This window comes from Macaca fascicularis, chromosome 2 (genome assembly GCF_037993035.2).
Source record: "Macaca fascicularis isolate 582-1 chromosome 2, T2T-MFA8v1.1".
NCBI lineage: Eukaryota > Metazoa > Chordata > Mammalia > Primates > Cercopithecidae > Macaca > Macaca fascicularis.
Window position 1 is genome coordinate 135,822,609 of NC_088376.1, and position 25,798 is coordinate 135,848,406.

Consider the following 25,798-nt stretch of genomic DNA (forward strand, 5'->3'; position numbering starts at 1 on the left):
CTATATCTTTCTACTTTAATGAAAAACAATCTTCTCTCTAGTTAATAAAGAATATCACAGAGAGAGAAACAGGCACTCATAGAAATGGGATCCTTGCACAAACCTCAATATTCATTACATGTTTACAAAATCATCACTCCTTAAAAAAAAAAAGAAAGAAGAAGAAAAACCAAAACCCACACAGATAGACTATCCCCATTTAATTTTATTATGAAAATGAAAGTAACAACAGGAAACGGCAGCAGGGTATTTGATAAGCTCAATTAGCAGGAGGATCAAATGAAGTGGTGACATGCCATTATGACCTCAGGGGTTAAAGATTCAATTTTCCATCTGGCGAAATCTAGATTTCCAACACGAATGCTGACACCACCTGCTGCATGTTATTAGGCATTATCTTGAGCAATCCCTAAGCATTTTCTGTACAACAGGTATAGCTTCAAGTTTTTTCATATTTCATTCTGCAATATAATTGCTTTCCCATGAAGAGAAATAAAAAATAAATCCCATATAATGGCTCATTCAAAACAGATATTAAAATCCACACTAAAGCATTTATTTATCAATCATGGCAGTAGCAAAAATATCCAGATCATTTTTCTTCTAAGTCACAATTGACATTGTAGCTATCATTTTCTATAGCACCTAGGAGTCATTCCAATTAAGAGTTCCCTTCATAGGTTTTTGTTTTGTTTTTTTAATACAGACAGGATCTCACTATGTTGCCCAGACTGGTCTTGAACTCCTGAACTCAAGCAATCCTCCCACCTCGGCCTCCCAAAGTGCTGGGATCACAGGCATGAGCCAACATGCCTGGCCCATTTATAGGTTCTTAATTAACAGCCTCTTGCTACTGAAATGGAATTTCGCCCTGTTTACTAAGAATCAGATCTACAGAACTTTACAAAATGAAAATTCACTGGCCGGGCGCGGTGGCTCACACCTGTAATCCCAGCACTTTGGGAGGCCGAGGTGGGTGGATTATGAGGTCAGGAGATTGAGATCATCCTGGCTAACACAGTGAAACCCTGTCTCTACTAAAAAATACAAAAAATTAGCCAGGCATCCAGGCATGGTGGCACACGCCTGTAATCCCAGCTACTCAGGAGGCTGAGGCAGGAGAATCGCTTGAACCTGGGAGGCGGAGCTTGCAGTGAGCCGAGATCGCGCCACTGCACTCCTGCCTGGGTGAGAGTGAGACTCCGTCTCAAATAAATAAATAAATAAATATTCACTGCATTTCAAAATTTAATAGTGAATCTATTATGTTTCTTTGACGCAATGGTAAACACTTTTAAAAATGTTTATACACCGAGTGCTGGAGCCCATCTGTGAGTGTTCGGACCCTTCCATACATGCGTTATCAAGAATCATGCCATTAGGCTCTGCAGGTGGTAAGCCAGTGGCTAGCCAATGAATGCAGAGCTCTCATCTGGATTCATTTGATGTGGTTTGCATACTAAAATGTTTGCACACACAAACATGAAGGCACATACATCTACACACACACTCTACTGTAAGTGAACTATAGATACAAGTTCAGATACTCAGTCTTGAGATTTCATACTGGACAGTCAATAGCAAGGCAATAAATATCACAACTGTTTTAATACCTGTTTTCCAAGATATACCAATACCAATTTTTTCTAATAAAATTAACTTTTCACCATCTGTACCTTCTTCCCTAAGAACATTCATCAAGCTTCCCATGTTAATCCAGTTACTTTTTAGTGTTTGGTAGGTCTATGGGTTCCCTTCTCATTAAAACTTATTCCTGACCAGGCACGGCGGCTCTCACCTGTAATCCCAGCACTTGGGAGGTCGAGGAGGGCAGATCACCTGAGGTCATGAGTTCGAGACCAGCCTGGCCAACGTGGTGAAACCCCATCTCTAATAAAAATTTAAAAATTAGCTAAGAGTGGTGGCATGGCCTGTAATCCCAGCTACTAAGGAGGCAGAGGCACAAGAATCACTTTAACTTGGGAGACAGAGGTTGCAGTGAGCCGAGATCGCACCAATGCACTCCAGCCTGGGTGACAAGGGCAAACCTCTATCTCAAAAAAATAAATAAATAAAAAATAAACCTTAGTCCTCAGGTGATTTCGTTTTCTTCCTCCTGGGTAAATAGATATGTCAGCAATGTGAGCATCTAAAAATTCATAAGTAACTCTATGAAAACTTACTTGACTTTCTGAATCCACACACAGTAGTCTGAGATGTAGAGATCATTCAGTATGTATGCTGGGTCGTTTTCCTGAAAAATTTTGTGAATATCCAAGAGACACTTTAAAACTGCACTTTTACCTGAAGAAAATTGAAAAAAAAAACATAAAATTATCCTTAAGAAAAAGAAATTCAGATCCTGAGAGGTAATATATTTAAAGCAGTTTAGAATCCTGATCATTTCTTAAGAATATTTTTAAACGCAAAAAAATTTATGAGTCCTATTAGGTCTAAATCCCTTTATTGACTTCCTTAAGAATTACACATAATCTTTGGCCGGACGCGGGGCTCACACCTGTAATCCCAGCATTTTGGGAGGCCGAGGCGGGCAGATCACGAGGTCAGGAGATCGAGACCATCCTGGCTAACACGGTGAAACCCCGTCTCTACTAAAAATACAAAAAATTAGCTGGGCGTGGTGGCGGGTGCCTGTAGTCCCAGCTACTCGGGAGGCTGAGGCAGGAGAATGGCGTGAACCCAGGAGGCAGAGCTTGCGCGAGATCATGCCACTGCACTCCAGCTTGGGTGACAGAGCTAGACTCCATACCACCCCCCCAAAAAAAAATTACGTATAATCTTTATATTCTATTGTTACAGCTGACTAGTTGTGGTTATCATTAAAATGCTATGAAATACAACTAGGTCTATTAAATGAAAGGCAGGAAGTTTTCTAAACCAAATGAATATTTAAATGCATCATAATTTTAATTAGATAATGTTCTTCCAATTCAAGCTTTCAAAATAACATGGAAAACTGTATTCTAAATTTCAAACTTCTTTATTTCTTATGTCAACATTTTCTGTCAAGGAATTATCTACTAATAAATTATTTTATCTTAAAGAATTGAAGAAAACTCAGTTTGAACACTCAAACATCATAGCACTACTTCAGAAATAAGCTGACAAAACTCATATGAACAAAAGCCATCAAGGATTAAAGTCTTGTTCAACCTAACTACTTCCTCCTGGTTTTTAAATGAACCTAATTTTAACCTAACCAAAGTCCACAAAAGGAGCCTTCTACAATTCAACAATTCCCTAGGTGTTCCACACTTCATGATATTCCCTGAAATTTATTAATTATAAGGTGAACTATTAATACCATATCTAGAGTATTACCACTTTCTTTGACCTGTGAAATTCGGTATTTTCAGTTTAACAGTTTCATTCTTATCTTCACAGTTCTGAAATACAGAAATACTGTATACTGAGTTCATGAAGACACTCAATGCGCTTTCATCGACATTTCCCATTTAACTTTTAGATCATAAAAGAATCATGAGCTAGATGATGACATCTCAAGATCCTAAAACTGCTGACACTAAATTTTTTAACATAATTAACACTAGAAAGTAAGTTTCAAAAGAGCAGAGGCTTCTGTTTTACTTAGTGGTTAATCCCCAATACCTAGAACAGAACACTGCAGCAGCAGGTTTTCCATTTAAGTATTCTAAGAATGAATGAATACATGACAGACACAGTAATCACCCAGCTTAAATCCTTAAAATTTCTTTCATTCTACAGTCTCACCCATCAAATCCTCATGATTTTTCCTTGGAAATGCTTCTTGTATCTGCCCTTTGTCTGCCACTGCCTGAGCTCCTATGTTCACTCATATTCTCATCTCACGTCTCGATTTTAAGAATCTTCTTGCCCATCATTCAGATTCCAGACTCTACCCCTTCTAACACACATTTTTTAATGCACTGTTTTCATGGAATCTCTTCCCTGCATATGTTCTCAATGCTCTTTCTACAGACTTGTTTCCACGCCTTTTTCCCTTCTCATGTGACCTAGCCCGCTATCAAGGTCTAGCTCCAGTCTTCACTCCTTCGGGAAGCTCTGGGCTGACTTTCCTAGTCTTCACAGTCCTTTACTAAATGCGGCAAAGAAGTGGAAAGGAAACTCAAAATGGGGAAAATCCTCCCCAAACCTCTCCTGTTCAATTCCCAGGAGGAAAACTGGAGGCTCCAGGATGGGTAAGATACAGGGCCACTGAGTTGAGGGACCAGGATCTAAATTCCAATCTTAATGGCTCCAGAGGCTACCCACTGTGCCATGCTACCTGTATGTTCTTGCCCCATCCAGTCTATATCACGTTTTTATTACTCAAGGACTTATTAGTGACTTTAACCCCTAAGTAGGTAGTAAGTCCTTGAAAACAGAGTCCATGCCTTTTTAAAAAATATTAACTTGGTGGCTTCCTCATATGCAGATACAATAATGAATGAATGAAGAATGTCAATGGAAGCTCCACTGCTAGACTGATTGTGAAGAGAAACTAATATTTAGAAGGCCTAAAGCTACAAGATGTCAAGTTGATTTGGTTAAGTCAAGGTCAGTGCTACGGCTTATCAAAGTGGCCCAGCTTAACTATGTCAAATGATTAGTGTGGATCACCCAACAACAAGCCTATTTTTTTTTTTTTTTTGAGACGGAGTCTCACTTGCCGCCCAGGCTGGAGTGCAGTGGCGCGATCTCGGCTCACTGCAAGCTCCGCCTCCCGGGTTCACGCCATTCTCCTGCCTCAGCCTCCGGAGTAGCTGGGACTACAGGCGCCCGCCACCACGCCCGGCTAATTTCTTTTTGTATTTTTAGTAGAGACGGGGTTTCACCGTGTTAGCCAGGATGGTCTCGATCTCCTGACCTCGTGATCCGCCCGCCTCGGCCTCCCAAAGTGCTGGGATTACAGGCTTGAGCCACCGCGCCCGGCCCAACAAGCCTATTTTAATTACAAACTAGGTAATGTTGAGAGCAGGGTGTGATGAAAGGAGGAGGAAATATAATCAAAATCTGCAGGCATGATGAAACCAAGTTTGCCACATTAGCCATATTACCCAAAGAATCAAGGAACAACTGACCTGTAAGAATGTTTTGAAGTTTTAATTGCCACAGAGAAGACAAATGTCACAGTAAGCATATGCCAACTAATTTCTTTCTTGCTTTCCTTCTCTCTCTCTTTTTAGGGGAAGGAGGGTGCAGAGGGAAGGAGTTAGTTTTATAAGCACTAAAAGTTTTAAATGTCAATCATAAGTCTTTACTGGAAAAACAAACTATTCTCTTGTAACTTGAATAAGCTTCTCTGCTATGTGACACTTCCACAATACTATCTCTCAAGATCTCACACTTTACTAACATAAACAGGTTAACAGAAAATGCAGGATTCAGGCTAGGCGTGGTGGTTCATGCCTGTAATCCCAGCACTTTGGGAGGCCGAGGAAGGCGGATCACAAGGTCAGAAGTTTGAGACCAGCCTGGCCAGCATGGTGAAACCCCATCTCCACTAAAAATATAAAAATGAGCCGGGCATGGTAGTGCGTGCCAATAGTCCCAGCTACTCGGGAGGCTGAGGCAGGAGAATAGCGGGACCCAGGGAGGCAGAGGTTGCAGTGAGCCAAGATCACGCCACTGCACTCCAGTTTAGGTGACAGAGTGAGGCGCCGAAGAAAAAGAAAAGAATAAAGAAAAGAAAAGGAAAAAGAAAAAGAGAAAAAGAAAAAGAAAAAAGAAAGAGAACGAAAAAGAAAATGCAGGATTTGGAGAAAACCATTTGGCTGGAGCAAAGAGTTCATGTAGGGAAAAAAGGGAGAAGCAGATGAGTTTGGTAGAAATCAGACAGAAACAAGGAGGAAGAGAAGAATGCACTTGGACAGACTGAGTGAGAATGTCTCTAAACTTAGGTGTAGGCAGTAGCAATAAAGGACCCTACTCCGGATATCGTAATGTAGAAAGGTACAGAGTTAAAGTCACATATTTAAGGAGGATCCACAGCAGCCATTACCTAATAAAATTATATACAGCTTCATTTAGCAGACATGCCTAAAGTGAGGTTGCCCTCCTGCTAAAGGCCACAGGCAAATTTAAATCTTCCAGCTATCACAAAAATAATAATAATAATAATGAAAAGAAATGTCAAATAACAGGCAGGGCATGGTGGTTCATGCCTTCAATCCCAGCACTTTGGGAAGCCAAGGCGGGCAGATCACCTGAGGTCAGGAGTTCGAGACTAGCCTGGTCAACATGGCAAAACCCCATCTCCACAAAAGTACAAAACGGAGTCGGGCGTGGTGGCATACGTCTGTAATCCTAGTTACTCGGGTGGCTGAGTCAGGAGACTCACTTGAACCCAGGAGGTGGAGGCTGCAGTGAGCAGAGATCGCACCACTGCACTCCAGCCTGAGCAACAGAGCGAGACTCTGTCTCAAAAACAAACAAAAGAAATGTCAAATAACAAAAAATAAGAAATGTCAAAATTTTTTTTAATTTAAAGAGAAGAAATTACATTGTATTTGCATGTTCTGATTCCTATTTTCTAAAAAAAAAAAAAAAAAAAAAAAAGACAAATACTCATTTAAAAAATGCTAGGCAGGGCAGAGTGGCTCATGCTTGTAATGCTAACACTCTGGGAGGCCAAGGCTGGCAGACCACCTGAAGTCAGGAGTTCAAGACCAGCCTGGCCAACATGGTGAAACCCTGTCTCTACTAAAAATACAAAAATTAGCCAGCCATGATAGCAGGTACCTGTAGCCCCAGCTACTTGGGAGGCTGAGGCGAGAGAATCACTTGAACCCAGGAAGCGGAGACTGCAGTGAGCCAAGATCATGCCACTGCACTCAATCAAGCCTGGGCGACTTGAGAGTGAGACTCCATCACAAAAAATAAATAAAATAAAAATAAAAAATCCTAGACGTATATACCCAAATGATATTAACAGTATCCGTCTCTACGTTCACTGAGCAAATATGTGAGAGCCTGTCATGCACCTGACATTGTTCAATATGTGGGAGTACAGCTGTTTATTCTTTTCTATACTTTCCTCTATTTTCAAAACTGTCCACAAGAAACATTCATTATTTGTTTAACAAAAATTAAGACATGTTCAACTACACAGCCAACCCCTGAAAAATTGACAAATGAAGGTTACAAATTTGAATCCACATTTTAAATTATATTTTAAACAACTGAGAAGCAATATTTAGATTAATATTTAAAAATCATATTGCACGGCAGTTTTGAAAGGGAAAGTTATATGCTCTCTTCACAAGCTGTGTTTTACCTGTAAGCCTTAAACTACTTTCACAGTATGTGATGTGACAAATATGGTAAAGATAACCAGGCTACTGGCAGTTGACAATCTAGAATAAAAAGTACATGAAAACCATTCTCTCCCCAACAATATGCATTGTTACTCTGAGGTCACACTTGATCTCTTCTGTTCTGACTATGTCACCATAGATGACTATAGCATCACAGTCAGGAGACTCACCAAGCATGTGGCTGGGCTTTTTTTTTTTTTTATTCAGTCTCTTTTGTACTGACTGCTCTTTCTATCAGACCCTCAGCCACTTACCTAGCAGCTATGAGCAAAGGAAAAATCTGGCCCTCTTCCAGGTTGTCACATGGCCGGTGGCCAGAAGCCTATGGGGACTCAAAGTACACGGTGCCTGTGGGGCTCTATCCAGTCGTGGGCTCATCACACATGATATGGGCATAAAAAAATGCTAAGGCCTAAGTCCAAGAGAATCATTTCTGCTCAAAGGCACTGCAGGAAAGTGACCATTTTTAGACAGTTCACTGCCAGGTTCAAAGCAGAAAAAAAAACAGTGCCTTGCACAGTAACCACGGTAACTATTTTCACTGCAGAATGGCACTAACAGCGCTCTCCAGGATGTTAAATCCCAAGAGTTAGGGATTCTTTAGGATGGACTTGGTTGAACAAGTCAACCCTATCCGTGGAAGAATGACTCTAAGACCAAGAATTCTTGTTCACTCATGAAAGCAGTTTAACACTAGTATCCTGGTATTATAAATGACAAGTGCCATGAATGTTTTACTTCAGGGAAAGACTAATGACAACACAGAGAAACGTAACGACAAGATAAAGAAAATATAGATGACAGTAATAAGTAGGTAGGTAGTAAATAAGATTTAACATATTCCCTGGCTTTCCTTTAAAGGAAAGGTAAACTAAGAACAATGTGATTTCCTGTCTGGACAGAAGTGGCATCTCAGGTTAATATATCTTAATACAAAGACAAGATTGAGTTGTTCTAAATAGAATCCCCTGGCTTCCTGAAATCCTCCTATTAGGAGAGCAGGGTTGGGAATAATCTTTCACTGACAGACCAGCTCATGGCTGGAGGCACATAAGAAATGGTTTCCATCTCTAGGAGATGATCAGGGAAGTGGATGTTTTTGCTGGCTAAAAGCCAGCATAGGAAAAACAATGTAAGTTGCTAAATCTATACAGTAAGAGCTAAATTTCTTTTCGATTGCTGGTACATTACAGCTATGTGACTGTGGTTTTCCGGGTATCTACTCTGCCCTTTAAAGTTCTGAGTTACCCAAGACAAGAAGCTAATTGCTTCTTGGCCTTTTGGCTAAGACTGAATGTCATATCTGTCCTTATCAAGAGGCCAAAATAAGAAAATGGACCAGGCCTAGTGGCTCACACCTATAATCCCAACACTTTAGGAGGTGCCAAGACAGGAGGATCACTTGAACCTGGGAGTCTGAGACCAGCCTGGGCAACATAGTGGGACCCCATCTCTACAAAAAAAATAATAATAATTTAAAAAATAATCAGTAAAAAAAGAAGAGTGGTTATTCCAAACATCTGAGGGAAAGCACTGCTTGGTCTTTATTTGTAAAATCATCTCAAAATAACAGCCAACATTACTATCATTTAAAATACATAGCTTAGTATAATAGATACCTGGCTAGAAAATGGGTAGAATTCTGGGATTCTGATGAGACCATATTATCAAAACAGATATCTTATGATTTCAACACTAATTTTCATATGTCATTTGACCATAAAAAGGGAGAAGGCAGAAAACCTGTGTCAAATTAATCTAAATTAAGAGAACCAAAGTGGGGTAATTTGCTTTAACACCAGGCCCTATCAGGAAATAGAATAAAGTCAAATTCCTAAAAATTAACACAAACACACACATTAACTTTAGCATTAAGAAGGCTTCTAGGTCTATGCAATTTTTTTATCCTCAAATTTCTCAGATGCCATTTAAGCCTAGATTTCTGAGCTGTATTAAGAAACACATACTTGAAGCAATGAATTACTATTTTGAACACAAACTTATGGTCCTGTCAATTTAAAAGTATTCTTTGTTATTAAAATTACATATATTATCTGTATACTCGCAAACAAAATTAACAGGAAGCAAACATGTACTTTGTAGATGTCCCCTTTGCCTGGAATGTACAACCCTCAATTCAACCCCAAATTTACCGTCTATCCAAGTCTCAAATCAGACATTACTTTTTCTGGGAACAGGGTTCCAACTCTTCCCCCAGCTGGTTTAGGGTTCCCTCATATACCCGACATACGCCCCTATTACAGTAGTGCTATCGTTTGAATGCACCCTGCAAAAAGCATCTGTTGGAAAGTTAATCCACAGTGCAACAGTGTTGGAAGATGGGGCCCAATGAGAGGTATTTAGGTCATGAGGGCTCTACCCTCATGAATGTTAATGCCAATTATAAAAGAACTTGAGGCTGCCAGTTCAATCTCTTGCCCTCTTTCTCACCATGTGATACCCTCTGCCACATTCTGATGCAGCAAGATGGCCCTCACCAGTCCCGTGATCTTGGATTTCCCAGTCTCTAGAACCATGAGCCAATAATTTCTGTTCTTTATAAATTACCCAGTCTGTGGTATTCTGTTACAGCAGCACAAAACAGACTTAAGGTAAGTAATTAGGAGCTACCCACTTGCTCTGCACCAGATACTTTATATAATTACATGATTTAACCCTACAAGTTAGGTACTTTCTTCCCTGTTTCACAAATGAGAAAACTGAGGCTCAAAGATATGAAGGAGTTGGCCAAGATCACAGCTAGGAAGCAAGAATCAGAGCTGGAAAATAAGTTGTCTGACCCTCAGCCACTATGCAATAAATCCATTGTCAGTATTTATCACCATGTGTGATGAAGTCCTTGACAGGAAAGGACATGACTTTTCATCTTTCTTCCTTGGCCTAGAACAATCAATGTCCAGCAAATTGTATGATCCTGTTCAATAAACGCTGGTTGTTAATCTACAGTCTGGAGTACAAAGAATCTAACTTTAAACACACCCAGTCAAATTGCTCAGTTAGCATATACTAGTTATAAGATCTCTGTGGTCTACAGATTTGCTTTAAGTTATTTGCATCGTGACAAACATGGCATATACAATTTGTTTACTCCTTCCCTAATTACATATTTCCCTGACGAGAAAAGAATGTAGCTGTACAAACTTTATTACATCACTGTACCATTAAAAGTTCAAATAATGAATTTAACCCAAGGCTACTTTTTGCCTTTTCTGCTCTAACAATCCCTGCAAGATTCGCCAGTTTGGAAGGACAGCCTTGACATTAACTCTGTCCTCTTTCTTAAGTAACTTGTCAAAACAGTGACTGTTTCAGTTTAGAAATACATGACTAGATGCCATCAAAACTACATAATGGTAACATGACTAATTTCAATTTCTTCAGACAACTAAGAATGAGGCATCCAAGTTCATGGTAGAACATTAAAAATATATAGTCCCTCTACGCAGTAAGGAGAGAAGTAGATTAAAAAGCTGAAGATGCATGGGAAAAAAAACTCTTTGAAACAGCTGCAACCTAAACTTGAACTTTTAAAAAAACCCACAGGCATAGAAAACTTCAAAATTTTGTGGGTAAAATTTGTATTCAATTTTTCCATCTTAAGAATTACAGTATGTATTTCAATGCCCTTTGTACTTTTAATTAAAACAATTACACTCCATTTTTTCCAATAAATACCACTTAATAGAGTTCTAATTCTTTGAAATTTGTTTTATTTCAAAATGAAAAAAAACTAAAACTTCATGAAGTCGGAAAGAAGAAATAGGAGTATACAGGAAAAAGACAACTGGATATCTCAAAGAGCTCATAAAAAGAAAAACCAAACCTAAACCTAATCCTACCACTGATGAATTTATTTTGGTGATCTCAAGTACTGATAAGTATGTCAAGGTAAACAAGGAGAAAAACTAAACCGTTTTGAAATCCTCACTGTGTTTCAGTGAATATGTTTGCTTTCTGCTAAATGGTGTGCACACTGGTAGACTGAGCTATGCTTCTTTATATTTTAATCAATGGATAATAAATATAATTTAGTAAAGCTGATTAGATATGTATCTCTACATGTAAGTTTAATTTATATGAAAAGGATGCATGAAAATTTTGACTATGAAATTAAGATCTTAGAACTGTGTTCCCCAATTCTAAAAAGCCAAGGAAAGATCATTAAAAAGCTACACATAAATAATCTTATGCAGTTCTTAGCTAATTTCTCACAAAGTAAAAATGGTAACAATCCCAACAGTTCCACTGGGGACCAGCTGTGCAGCCCAGAGTTTGCTTGCTTCTGGTATCACTTCTTAGCTGTTTGGTACTTAATCTGAATCTGTTTCCACAGGGATAAATTAGAAGAAAAATTCTTAAGAATTGCCATGGAAATTAAATGAGACAACAAACATGTAAGTACTTTATATATAAAAAAGGAAGGACGACAACAGGTCATATGATCAGCCCTGGCACTCCCGTTACTGGTCCCTGCCCCCGCTACCTGTGAAGCACCTGCCCACATATTCCTTCCTCCTCAGTGCCGTGGCTAGCGCTGTAGTTCAGACCATACTGCCTGTCCCCAGACTACCTTGGGTCTAGGCAAGAATAAGTCTCCTCTCTTCTCCATGCCCACTAACTTCACCCTTCTCAATGACTCTATACTAAGTGTTGCTGCCAGATGAATCTGATTTCATAAGCCTCTCACCGGCTCCAATGCCAAACTCTTCAGTGGTTCCTCCCTGAATAAGACCCAAACTCATCAGCAAGCCACTGCAGGCTCCTTTCAGCCCAGTCCCTGCACACTGTTTCCATCTTTACCCTACCATTCCCCTTCACACCTCTGGCCTCCAGACAGACAGGAATTTGCCGTTTCTTGGACATGGAACTCTTTCATTTTCCTTTTTCTGATTTTTTTGCCTTCTACTTTCTCAGGGAATACCCTTCCTCCACATCTTCTTTTCTAAATCCTACACATTCTTTAGTAACTATCATTATACATCACTCATTAATGCTGTTTGCTCCTTCCCTATTAATCCCTTCTCCTCCCACTACTAACAAGCACTCTATCAGGGTCAGAGTGAAGTATGGTAACTGAAATCCTATCACTCATTTCCTCCACCCTGACCAGGCTCGGGCTGACAAGATTAACAATACAAAGTAGTCAAAAGAGAGGCAGGGCATCCACTTTTTAAAAAGGTTTTTTGGTGTTAACTACATTAGACAATGCGGGACATTTCTTACCTCCTTTGCCTGCCCCAATCTTAGAACCTGTATCAGGCTGAGACTCAGTCTCAAGCCACGACTGAAGGAGCAAAGACCTGGTGCAAGCCTTCACTGCAGCTAGAAACAGGCAGGTCCAAGAGGGTATGAGAAAGACAGGCTGGCACTTAGCTTGCTTTAGAGCAGAGACTGAAAACCGGGGGCCTCCCAGGCTGACGTGGGCTCTCAGACATGCTATGGCTCTTACATTGTGATTTAAAATTATTTTACTTCTTTGTTCATACTTAAGCTTTAAAAGATTTTAAAGCTTTCTACTTTAATTTTACTTTCTACTTCTTTTTAAAACTGGCAATACTACATATTCACACAGCAACAGTAGGCTACAGTTGAGCCATGTATCTCTCGAGTTCACACAGGCCTCATTAGTCTCTATTTCCTTAAACCCTAGCATCCTTATTCATTTACCTGCTTGGCGAAGTAGCCATCTCAGTTTGCCTCTCCTAATGTACAGAAGTCTACTCTAATGTGAGCCAACTAGATCAGCTACATTTCATCCTGTGGGAAGGCGAGAGAAAACAGCTGAAATGATCTACTTCAATGCTGGCCACTATTTGGAATGGCAAGCAGCCAAAGACCTCGGCTCCCTACAAAAGGGCTCCCTCCAACCTCCATGTACATACCCAAGGCAGAGGTGGTAAATTTTCTCTGTAAAGAGATAGAAAGTAAATATTTTGGCTTTGCAGGTCAATATCTGATGCACTCACTCAATTCTGTCATCTTATCAGAAAAGCAGCCATAGACAGTATGTAAGTGAATGAGCCTGTGTTCCAATAAAACTTTATTTATGGACACTAAAATGAGAATTTAAAATAATTTTCCCAAGTCACAAAATATTATTTTTATTTTTTTCAACGATTTAAAAATGTAAAAAGCATTATTAGCTCAAGGGCAATAGAAGATGGATTTGGCCTGTGGATGGCCATTAAGGTAATTTCTTTTTTTTTTTTTTTTGTTAGAGACAAGGTCTTACTCTGTCACCCAGGCTACAGTGCAGTGGTGTGATCATAGCTCCCTGTAACCTCGAACTGCTGGGCTCAAGCAATCCTCCTGCCTCGTGATCCCAAGTAGTTAGGACTACAGGCACACACAACTATGCCCTGCTAATTTAAAAAAAAATTTTTTTTTCTAGAAAACAAGGTCTCATTATGTTGCCCAGGCTGGTCTCAAACTCCTGGCCGCAAGAGATCTTCCCCCTTCTACCTCCCAAAGTGCTGAGTTTACAGGCATGAGCCACCATACCTGTCCGTTAAGGTCTTTTTTAAAGGGAGTCTCTCCTTTGTATCTTATAAAGACTTACATTTTGTTCTTGTTTTGAACATTTAAGTTCTGAGGTATATGTGCCATGGTGGTTTACTGCACACATCATCCCATTACCCAGGTATTAAGCTGAGTATCCACTAGCTATTCTTCCTGATCCTCTCCCTCCTCCCGCCCACCCCCTCCCACCCTCCGAAAGGCCCCAATGGGTGTTGCTGCCCGTGTCCATGTGTTCTTATCATAAATACTTACATTTTGTACCCTATCTTTTGACCTATCATTCCTATTACACAATAAACTCCTTAAGAGCTAAGACCAAGTCATAAATATCTTGTAACTCTTTACCAATTCTGTTATACTCCCTTGCATGGAGAATAGATTTGATTCATGTCTGTTGAATAAATAAATGTCTGCCACTTGTTATTTTCCAACGCTAACTTCTTACTTTAAACTTTAAGTTGGGATATGGTGGCTCACACCTGTAAACCAGCACTTTGGGAGGCTGAGGCAGGAGGACAGCTTGAGCCCGGGAGTTTGAAGTTGCAGTGAGCCATGATTATGCCATACTGTACTCCAGCCTGGGTGACAGAGTGAGACCTTGTCTCTAAAAAATAAAAGAAATGAAATGAAACTCTAAATTACCTAAATATATATATAATCAGATGTTGCTTAATGATTTGGATATGTTCTGAGAAATGTGTCATTAGGTGATTCTGCCATGTGAACATCACAGAATGTACTTACACAAACCTAGATGGTAGTCTCCACTACACACCTAGGCTATAGTATAGCCTATTGCTCCTAGGCTGCAAACCAGTATAGCATATGACTGTCCTGAATGCTGTAAGCAATTGTAACACGGTGCTAAGTATTTTTGTATCTAAACATATCCAAGCATACAAAAGATACAGTATATTCCAGCTCTTTTCTGATTCAAAGAAAAACAAACAAAAAAAATTAGTAAGAAAATAAAGATACAGTAATCACAGTATTACAATGTTATGGGACCACTATTGTACATGTGGTCCATCACCTACTGAAAGTCGTTATGTGGTACATAATTGTAATTCTTACATGTATTCCAGGTAAAACATAAACAATTATTCAATTCAGTTCATCAAGGCCTTAGTATTAGTATACAATAGGACCTTGATTCATTAGGGTCAAATAGAAGGTTTTCTCTTTGTTCCCCCAAAGTTGTCTTAAATACATACAATTTTCTGCTGCTATTTTCTTACAGAAAGTTACTTCCATAAAAAATCAGATCCATAAAAATAATCTCAAAACTGACTTTAAATTTATTTAAAGAGGCACTAATTATAGAAGTTTTTTTTAAGCCATACATTCAAACCATGTAACTAAGTTCTAGGGATTTCTACACTGCTCAGCTCAGAAACTGCTGAAATTAACAAAAATAAGTAATACAGAAAATATAGTGTAGATTTAAATTGTATGTAATATTTAAGAGGTCAGCCGACTTGAAGCCATCACCCATCAGTAAGCATTTCTATATAACTCCAATTTTCAAAGAATACTAACATTTTAAAATATTTTAAGTGATATTTTTGAAGCCAAATAACCACAAGCTATTCATCATTTGTTGCAATTAAAAGGCAATTTATTATTTGTAAGCCATATGGGAAATGCTTCCCTCTACTGTGTATTTTAAGAGAACCAAGAATGTTTTATACAAATGTAACCCAAAAATTACCATGAAAGCAATCTAAACATTTTTAGTGATTAACATTATTTAGAAGTATTAGGGGGAAAGGGATTCTATGGAGATGACTAGAATTTGATATTCTTTCTTTTAATGTTTACATTTATACACAATACCCTTCTACAAAGGGTTATAACTATAAACCTGCAAATGCTCTGAGGTTAAATAATACATATGAATGGGAAGAATGTACTAATTTAGGAGGCTGGGAACATAGACTTGTACTCCAAGGAAGAAACAAGAGTAAAAGGAATTCACTTTGCCTCACAGAAGGAGAATCCAGAGTTCTCCCTTTCAAACATTCAGCAGCAGTTCATGATTTCCAGGAGTTAACTCCTGCTGTCCTCTGAAGTTCTCTCCTTTCTTGGATTAGTTGGTATGTAAAATGGTCAACAAAAACAGGTACAAATGCTACTTCAGTAGCTGACTTTAATTCCATGCTGAAGTTTCTGAGAGCACCGTGATTGTTCTATTCTTAGAAACATTAATTGGTATGGGGAATTAAGTCAGAAAAAAAAAGTTCAAGAACAATTTAGAATAGGAGGAAGAAAACACAAGGAATTACCATCTCCCGGGTAAGGAGCAGGGAATTAAACAATAATATTTGAAAAGTAGAGATGTAAATTCCAGTGACCAGTTAACTCAGATAGGAAAGAAACTATCAACTAGTTTTAGAGGCTATAGAGCAAATCTCAGCATCAGATAGCATATCGATTTTCCATCATCTCATTCCAACAAACACATTTTCATAGCAGAAACTATACTATCCCATGAACCTCCTCACACGGTTTACTCACAATGTTTACAACATTCCCTCCATCCTTCAAGTCCCAATTCAAATCTCACAGCCTCTATGAAAATTTCCCTGACCCCTAGCGAAATGTGTCATCTCTCTCTTTTTTCAACTACTTAATCCACCTTTCTTGTAAGGCACTTACCACAGTTGACTATATATTTTATGTTATTGAGGGACATCTTAGCTCCCTGGCTAGTGAACAGGCTCCCCCAAAAAAGCCCACACATTTATTTATTTTTCTATTGCTCTTTATATTTACAGGGTGCTTTGCATGGACTGGCTCCTGAGTAGGTATACATTCAAAATATGTATCGAACAAATCAATGAATAGATGAACTCATCAAGCAATTAACAAGTACTTGAGGGCGCTAGGAAACTAGTAGAAGCTGAGAATTAAAGGTCAAATAAAGCAGAGGCTCCCACAATAGGAAGTTATATGTCTTCAATGACTTAAATGTAGGTCAGTTTCCCTGGCTTATATTTTCACTTTCCATATTTCTCTTTTGAGCTACTTAATACAAATGCAATTTTTCAAAAACCCTGGTAGTTGTGTAATTCTGTGCCCTGTGCCCCCATTAGAACTATTATATCTTCAGAATCCAGCTCAGCAGCCTCACACGGCAAGTTCTCAACAAATACTTGTTGAATAAATCTCAAAATAGTTTCATACGACGTATTTAAAGAGTAAAAATTAAAAGGCCTAACAATTCTTTAAAATGTCCAGAACTTGGAACTTACAGAAATTAAATATAGATAACTGTCAACACTGGAAAATCGCAGTGATTTCATCTTTTAGTTTTCGAGTTTGCAATATCTCCTCTACAATTCAATTTTTTAAAAAGTCATTTGCTATACTGACTCTGGAATAAATAAAATGTAAACATTAAAAAGAAATTCACCTCTAAGGTCTCCTCCAAACTCGGAGCTCATCCAATACACTTGCCAAACCTCAACGTTTTAAACATCCATTTTTCTTTTAAAAAACTGATCAGTCATAAGCCCTGGGCTTGGTGCCATAGCTCTTCTTTTCTTTCTCACTGATTGTGTTATTTTATCTACAGAAGAGGTTAGTAAAGCAGTAATCTCTGAAAATGTGTTTATTAAGCCCAATTAATAACTGATACGTAAGGGTTATTAATTATCTGAAGTAATACAAGGTTTTAATTGGTGACAACTAGACTCCTGAAGGCTGTTTCTTGGGTTACTACCTGTTCGGTAGCTACTATTCATTAGACTTCACATGTTATTAAAAAGTAGGTTTCTATTAACCTTAAAAACAAAACAGCAAATAGAAAGAACAACTGTATATGTTTTTATTAGTATGGTGGTGAAGAGTAGTATGGTGGTGAAGAGTCCAGACTTAAGAAAAAAAAGACTTTGTCTAAGGGAAAATCACAACATGTACAAAAATAGGGAACACAGTATCATGAATCCCACATACTCATCACCCAGACAGCCATCAACTTGTAGCCAGCCTTGTTTCAGCTACACCCCACCCACTTTCCCACAACCCACTCTGGACTATTTTGAAGCAAATTCCAGGCTTCATATAATTTCATTTATAACTAGTTCAATATATATAAGCACACAGACTCTAAGTTACACAGATCTGGAGTCAAATCTAGGGTCTCCCACCTACTAGCTGTAAGACCCTGGGCCATTGACTTCACTTCTTTGAGCCTGTCTTCTCTTTGCAAAATGGGGATAGTAATGCTTGCTTCACAGGATTGCAACGTGAGCAAAATGAGATATGGCATCTAAAGAACTGAACTTAGCGCTGGCACACAGAAAGTAGCTAACACACGCAGCTATGGTTATTATTAACAAACTAGCCAAACCAGAGCTACTTCTATTTAAATTATGGGGTGTCCAAACAAATGAGCCTCTTCAGTGGCAATAATGGCATCCCTGTGCCATCCACCTGTACGTATTATCAACACATCAGGACAGAACTCTTTCTGACTCTTTTCTAACGAGGCTCACAAAGAAAGTAACTGGTATCAAGTATCCCTATATTTTAAAGAGATACTAACCTCTTTATGCTGAACTTGTAGAGACAGAAACTAAAAATGATTTGTAATTCATTCGCCAAATATTCACCTTCAGGAGCTTAAGAGTAAAGAGGTCCAGAAAAAATCTCCATGGATAAAGGTGGTAGAGTGCTGTGCAGTTTCTTACTACACTCCATGGGTGCGGGAAGGAGGTGCTTTTCTGTTACCTCAAACCAAGAGAAACGGGGTTTCAATAGGCCCTAAGAGAGTACAACTTGCTTACCCTGGAAATTTTAACTGTAGACATCAACTGTAGAGTACAAAGATTGGTGTCTGGCTTCCATTAAGAAGCAGGACAGAGCAGCATGTGGTGGCCGAGTGGAGGAAAGCAGTATGTCCTGTCAAAGTGAAAGGGGTCCTCCTCCCTGCTGCTGGTCACCCACCCTCAGGCAGGTCCCAGCTGGGGAAGGGAAGATTTCCTTTTGTAATGAAGTTCAAAGTGGACATTTTAAGTGCCGAAATTAGACTCCTCTTGTGACTAGAAGTGGTAAAAGAACTTTTTAAAAATCTAAAGTGAAAGAAAAAGTTATAGGATATATATTATAGGAGACAAATATACGATATGATATATATAGGATATATATTCCATCCAAGAAGAAGGAAAAAAAAAGAACCCACAGAATGAGTTCAAAGGGAGAACTGGAAGCAAAAATTAAGTTGGTGTTTCTCTTCCACCCCATCCCATCCTACCCTTCTAATGGAAGTAAAGTAAGGAATACCTTCTATACATTAATAAGATGTAGACAATGCACTCACTAAATTACATAAATAATGTATGATCAAGTATTAAACTACGACTTGTCACTTCTAAAATGAGTAACTCTTCTGAGTGGGCCAGGTGCAGTGGCTCACACCTGTAATCCTAGCACTGTGGGAAGTCAAGGCAGGCAGATCACTTGAGGCCAGGAGTTCCAGACCAGCCTGGTCAACATGGCAAAAGCCCGCCTCTACTAAACATACAAATACTAGCCAGGCATGGTGGTGCATGTCCGTAATCCCAGCTACTTGGGAGGCTGAGGCATGAGAATTTCTTGAACCTAGGAGGTGGTGGTTGCAGTGAGTCAAGATCCGCCACTGCCCTCCAGCCTTGGGCAACAGAGCAAGACTATGTCTCAAGGGAAAAAAGAAAAAAAAAGAATAACTCTTCTGAAGATACATTAGAAAATTTGCTTTTTCTCTTTTATTTTTAATTGACTAACAGCAGCTAAGTGATGCTTCCATGAAAAATTTTATCCATTCTTCCAAAAAGAAAGGAACAAAGAGGCAATAAAAGTTGAAGAGACAGAGACAGAGGAAAAGAAGGAGTCATGTGCCCCAAGATGACTGATCCAAAGAGAGCAAGGTCCTTTGTTAAGCACTAAAACAGTACTTAAGGGGCAAAGCAGGATTTCCTGCCCTTAAGGAGTTTGGATTAAACAAAATAGCAATCTCCAGAGATAAACATACAGTCTTCTGGAGGAGGGGATGGAATGAAAAGAAATGCAAACCTGAAAAGAGCCAAAGGCCTAGTAAAGAATCCTTGTAAAGGCTACTTGTGAAGTCACATGAAGCCAATTCCTGGCTCTTTGAAAACTCAGATCTTAGTCAATCAGTTATAATGACATATTCTGTAGTTTCTGAAGCACTCCTACATTGGTTTTGAAAGCTCATTCCATTTAAGATCAATCCTTCTTTGGAGCCAGGGTTATTCATTACTTTCAACTATGGAACACTATACTGACCTTTATAATAAAAAGTGTGAACACTGTGACTGCATTTTGAATTATAAGTAGGCATGAATTCATTCTTGGAAAACAGTAAATGCCAAACCAGAGCTACCTTTATTTAAATTATGGGGTGTTCAAACACATGAGCCTCTTCAGCGGCAAGAATGGCATCCCTGTGCCATCCACCTGTGCAAAGACAGGTGACAATTCTCATCCAGAGCATGTCATCTCCACAGCTTCTGGCACAAATTCTAGACAACCCAGCCCTCAGTTTTAGCACTAACTAGCCACAACCCAAATTAGTCACAGAACACACTGTACATGGTACATAGAGGGTTCAGGTTCATTTTTAGCAGTGGCCTCCAGTGTGTTACTTCAAGTTTTATGTTGCTATCGTAACACAGTTGATAAAACTACTTCTTGTCGTAGTGATAATGAATAAAAGTTGAGTCTCATTTTCAGTCCTGGCTTACTAAAACGGTTTGGGTAATTGATTCCTGTGTAAGTCAAGGCAATCGAATTTATTTTTGGTTATGCAATCACAGAACTGATTACTTTTCCAATAAAAGTCAAAAGAACTAGATTACTTCCCAGAATAAAAAGTAACAAGCAGTAGTTTGTATATGTGAGTGAGAGTGAGAGAGGGAGAGTGAGTGTGTGAGTGCGTGAGTGTGTGTGCAAACGGGCATGTGGAGGTTCTGCCAATTCTCCATCTGGAAGCCACGATATAACAGGATAACCGCAAACTGCATTCTCACTGGTTAAGTCCATGAATAATGCCCAGATAATCTAGCAGGCCTTAAAAAAGAAATGAATGGTGACGTGTAACTGAGGCTCACACAGTCATTTATAGTAGATTGATTTTCCAAGGTACTTTTAGCAATTCAAAAAACATCTTGGATGGAAGGCAAGAAGAAATAACACGTGAAAAAACAAAGCAGTTTGTTTCCCACTGCTAAGTTAAAGAAAATAGATTTCTCAATGATAGCTCTTTTATCCTATAATCAACAATCCTTCAAAATAAAATACGGCTAGTCTAAACCAACTGGATGAATAAAAAGGCATCTTTCATCTAACCATGATTCATTTTTACAATTATTGTCTACTTTAAAATAATCTACTTCAAACGTGATTTTCCTCCCCCATCCCCGCCACCAGGGCAAGAAGACCACAGGTTACACAGTAGGCAAAGTACACCTCGAGGTAGGAGAAAACATTTGAGATGTGATTCTCTTCTTTAGGTCAGTGAAGTCACCTGGAGGTAGAGGGAAGAACTTCCTTTCTTTCCCCTTCTTATTCTCAAGTCTGAAAACCAAGTTCCCAGAAACACTTTTATCTAAGGGCAAAGGAATGATGAGTCTCCCCAGGGGGAGAATATAAGAAATGACCATAAAGTACTAAGAGTGAGTTTTAAATAAATGTGCCAGAACTAATACACACAAATGGATGGTGCCCCCTTCAAAGTCATTACCCTGGAAATTATGTACTTATTCTAATGATAATATTATGGGCACTTTGGAATTTGTTTCAGAACTCAGAATTTCCCACATCCTTAAAGCTAGCAAGTGTTTGTCTTTTCGGGTTGAATTTAGCAAGTCAAAAGTGCTCAGAGTAGCTGTACTTTTTGTTGGAAAATCTTTCTTGAGATGCCAAATCTAAGTTACTTGTCCCCTCCTAAATGATCCCTGGACTTCTCCCAGCAGAGTACTTTTCACTCTCTCTTTGGAACTGCTTACTTACTCATCATCTGTCTGACAAAACTGTAAACTTCAACAGAGCAGGGAACTTTTCTACCTTCTTTATTATTAGACCCTCAGCCCCACCATAGAGCCTAGAAGATTACAGGCAGTCAAGAAATACTGAACCATGCAAGCTATTATAATGTAAAATGGTTTGCAATACTGTGTGCGCCTTATTTGTTTACCTTCCTTACTCCTCTCGGAAAAGAGTTTTTATTACGCCTCTGTGCAATTACTTATCTACATATATGTTATACACAGGAATTTTGTACTTTAAAAGTGGTTGGATTCATTTTTCATTACTTATTTATATACAGAAAAAAAACAAAAATAATTGTATCTTCGCAGATTAAAAACTTACAACTTTTTCCCTCCCAAATTTGCAAGCGCAATAATATCTTACCTAGTTGCAATATCTTTATAGTGTCGCTGCAGGCCTTCACCACCAGCTTGAAATGGCGATACAGTGGGTAACACAGCACCCTTCTTCCAAAAGACACCATGATTTCATGAACATTAGTCCAAGTCTGTGAAGTGACATTTTAATAAGCAGTCATTTCCATCAAATGTCACACAAACAAAAGCACACAATGAAATAGGAAGCTTTTCTCATTTAAAAGCTGTAAGTTCGGATCATTGTGATGCCAAGTAGAAAAGAAACATAAAACCATGAAATAAGATTATTTTCGTATACCTTAAAATAAAACATAGAATCTTAGTTTTTCTAATTTCTCACACTATCAATACATCACAAATGTCACAAGAAAGCTTTTTAAAGTCCTAAGTATTTTAGATTCTTACAAATAAGAATCTAAAACACATGGCATTAACAAAATACAGATGCACATAAAGGATATTTTAAAATAATTTACATTTCATGTTTTTGTCATCTAGGGCTATTCAAGATGGCACACATCAAAAATGTAGAACTCACCGGGCACGGTGGCTCATGCCTGTAAAGCACTTTGGGACGCCAAAGCGGGCGGATCACCTGAGGTCAGGAGTTCAAAATCTGCCTGGCCAACAGGGCGAAATCCCGTCTCTACTAAAAATACAAAAATTAGCCAGGTGCGGTGACAGGCACCTGTAATCCCAGCTACTCAGGAGGCTGAAGCAGAGAATTGCTCAAACCTGGGAGGCAGAGGCTGCAGTGAGTCAAGATTATGCTACTGCACTCCAGCCTGGACAATACAGCAAGATTCCATCACAAAAAAAAAAAAAAAAAAAAAAAAAGTAGAGCTCTTTAGTAAAGTATGTTCAACTTCCTCTCCTCTTTTTTTCTTTTCTTTTTTTTTTTTTTTTTTTTGCACTGGACATGGGTAATACAAGACATTTACTTGAGTAATTTGCTCTTGCTTATCAAACTGATTTCTAGGGAAAAAAAGGTGTTCTATCTTGAATGGTATCAAACTGATAACATTAGCAATTCAAAACTTACTAAAAACACTAGACAACAGAAAATTTCCACAAAATTGTTTTTCGATAAACAAAGTATTAAAAAATGTACACCATATGTGAAACTTAAAACCAAGGGAGAAAGATAATTTACATGTACATTAATCCTTAAAACTATGAGAAATCTGATTAACACTGAGTATTTGACATAAAGAGAATTATGAACTTAAAAACCATAAATAGGTGAATTTTCATGTAGATTTTTAATAACTACACCACAAAATCATCCAGTCACCAACTACTTCCAACATATTAATAAATGCTAACACAGAAACCGATTCCTCTTATATGCTGATCATGGCAACATGAGGAACTCCAATGAAGCCTAGAGGGGAGCACTTTTCATCTTCAGTAGGCATACAAACTCCCCAGAGATCTTGCTACAAATTCTGGTTCTGATTCGGTGGGTGTGAGGTGGGACTGAAATGCTGTCTTTCTAATGAGCTCCCAGCTGAAGCCGCTGGTCAGGTTGTTGGTCCTTGAACCATTTTTGGAGTAGTAAGATTCTACAATGAAGTAAGTGTTTCAGTTCCTGTTTACATCTTACCTATTATTTTAACAGTGACGTCAATGAACCAACCTGGATTTTGCAACTTAAAAAATACTGGTTGTTTTCATTGATGATATAATCTTGATACTTTTTTAAAGTTTCTGCTTTTAATTACTGTTTTGATGCACAAGTTTGTTAAAAACTTATAAATTTAAAGATATTATCCTTTGGTATTTTTGGTGAGACCTGCACAACCATCTTTCAGAACACAGAAACAATTACTACCATACTAAAAGAGTTATCAAATATAACCAGACTACATTTGAATTGCAGGACTTAAGTGATTTAAGCTATATGATCTAAGTTTCCTCACCTGTAAAACCTGCAACACTTACCTCACAGACTTACTGAGAACAGGTGAAGTTTTTCTTACATATACATATATATATATATATAAAACATATAAAAACATTATTTTTCGTGTGTGTGTGTGTGTGTTTATTCTTGGCATAGACCCTGATGGTCACTTATCACCTAGGTTTGCTTCCATCTTTGAGTTTCAAGCTCCAATAAATACATGCCAGCTTACAAACACACCTCTCACTCTGCCCCACATTCTTTCCCAACAAACCATGTCTCCATCCTCTCTCCGAAGTGTGTTTCCCTCCCCCAACTTCCAAAATACTCTACCTGGTTTCATTATCAGAATTTTATTAAAAAGATGGAAAACAAACTTGTACAATAGAGCTTCTATTTTTAAAAATTCAAGGAATTGCTTGAATTACCCCAAATGATGTAAAAACAACAAAAATAACTTCCTGAACAACAAACTCTAAACAACTGCAACTGGAAATCATACCTCAAACCAGCATAGTGTTGGACTCAGTTTCCTGATATTCCATGCAGATTCAACCTGTATTTGTTTTGGAGAAAAGAGTACCATCACATTAAAGGTAAAGTCATTTAAACAAACCAAAGAAATCCATTTTTTCAACCAGTGTCTGAGGATCACTGACATATGAGAACTAAGAAGTGTTCACAACTATAGAAAAATAATTATTTTGCTGATGCAGAGACTATCAGTGGGAAGTTTCTGTTTACTTTACTTGGGATTTTTGAAAATAAAACTTTTCTACTGATAAAAGTACCAGAACACAAGAGCAAATAACCAGGGGTTTTGAAACTAAAAGTTAAAGCAAAGTAATCCCTGCTCAATTTCTGTCCTTTTTCAACTAAGTTACATGCCTCCCAAACAATCCATAAATAATCTATCAAAGGAATCAAAGATAATGTTGAAGTATTACCTGTGGCACTTAAGAAGCTGCTAGAAAATTTGATCTTTCAGAGAATGCTGGTGAGAATAAGCACATTCTAGAGGAGGTCTCAAGTTGTAAGACTTGATGATTTTAAATACACAAATACAAGAATAAAAAATGGTAAATTTTTTCAAGTATACCTAAACACTCATCTTTTCAAGATTTAATATGAAGCATTTTTTGTCAAAGAAAACATTTTCTCCATTTACAGTATCTTTAAAAGATGAGTGAAAACCAAAAGTATTTTCAGATATATTAAGTAGCCTTAGCACACTCAATTAATAGTCATCTTGGAGTCAGACACAAACGTCAAGAGTCACCCTAGAAATTTTCAGAATCATGACAACAAAAAAATTGGTACACAGAAAATTCTAACTCTAATACCATCCTAGTGCCATAATGTTGAGTGAAAAAAGCAGGTTAAATAGTATATACATTAGGACCCAAGGTAAATACACACAATATAGACACATGTGCACACTGAAAGAAGACTGGAAATAGATACATCGCTACGTAACAACGGTTATTTCTCATGACTAAAATTACAGGAAATCTTAATTATTTCCTTCGTTTGTATATTTTCCTTTACAATATAAATGATTTGTGTAATTCAAAAAAGGAAAGTTATGCTCAGATCAAAAATAACCTTTAGAGCGAGGACAATTA

At 38.2% G+C, this 25,798-nt stretch overlaps 1 protein-coding gene across 3 annotated transcripts in view; it reads right to left on the bottom strand.

Annotated features, from left to right (window-relative positions):
* SHQ1 (SHQ1, H/ACA ribonucleoprotein assembly factor) overlaps positions 1 to 25,798 on the bottom strand; it is a 267,911-nt gene that overhangs the window by 205,179 nt on the left and 36,934 nt on the right. For all 3 annotated transcript variants that reach the window (XM_074032735.1, XM_005547620.4, XM_074032736.1), the window contains exons 8-10: positions 24,676 to 24,729; positions 22,275 to 22,398; positions 2,184 to 2,304 (exon numbers count right to left, since the gene is read on the bottom strand). In XM_074032735.1, coding sequence (XP_073888836.1) covers positions 2,184 to 2,304; positions 22,275 to 22,398; positions 24,676 to 24,729 — 299 coding nt within the window. The remainder of the gene's footprint in view (positions 1 to 2,183; positions 2,305 to 22,274; positions 22,399 to 24,675; positions 24,730 to 25,798) is intronic.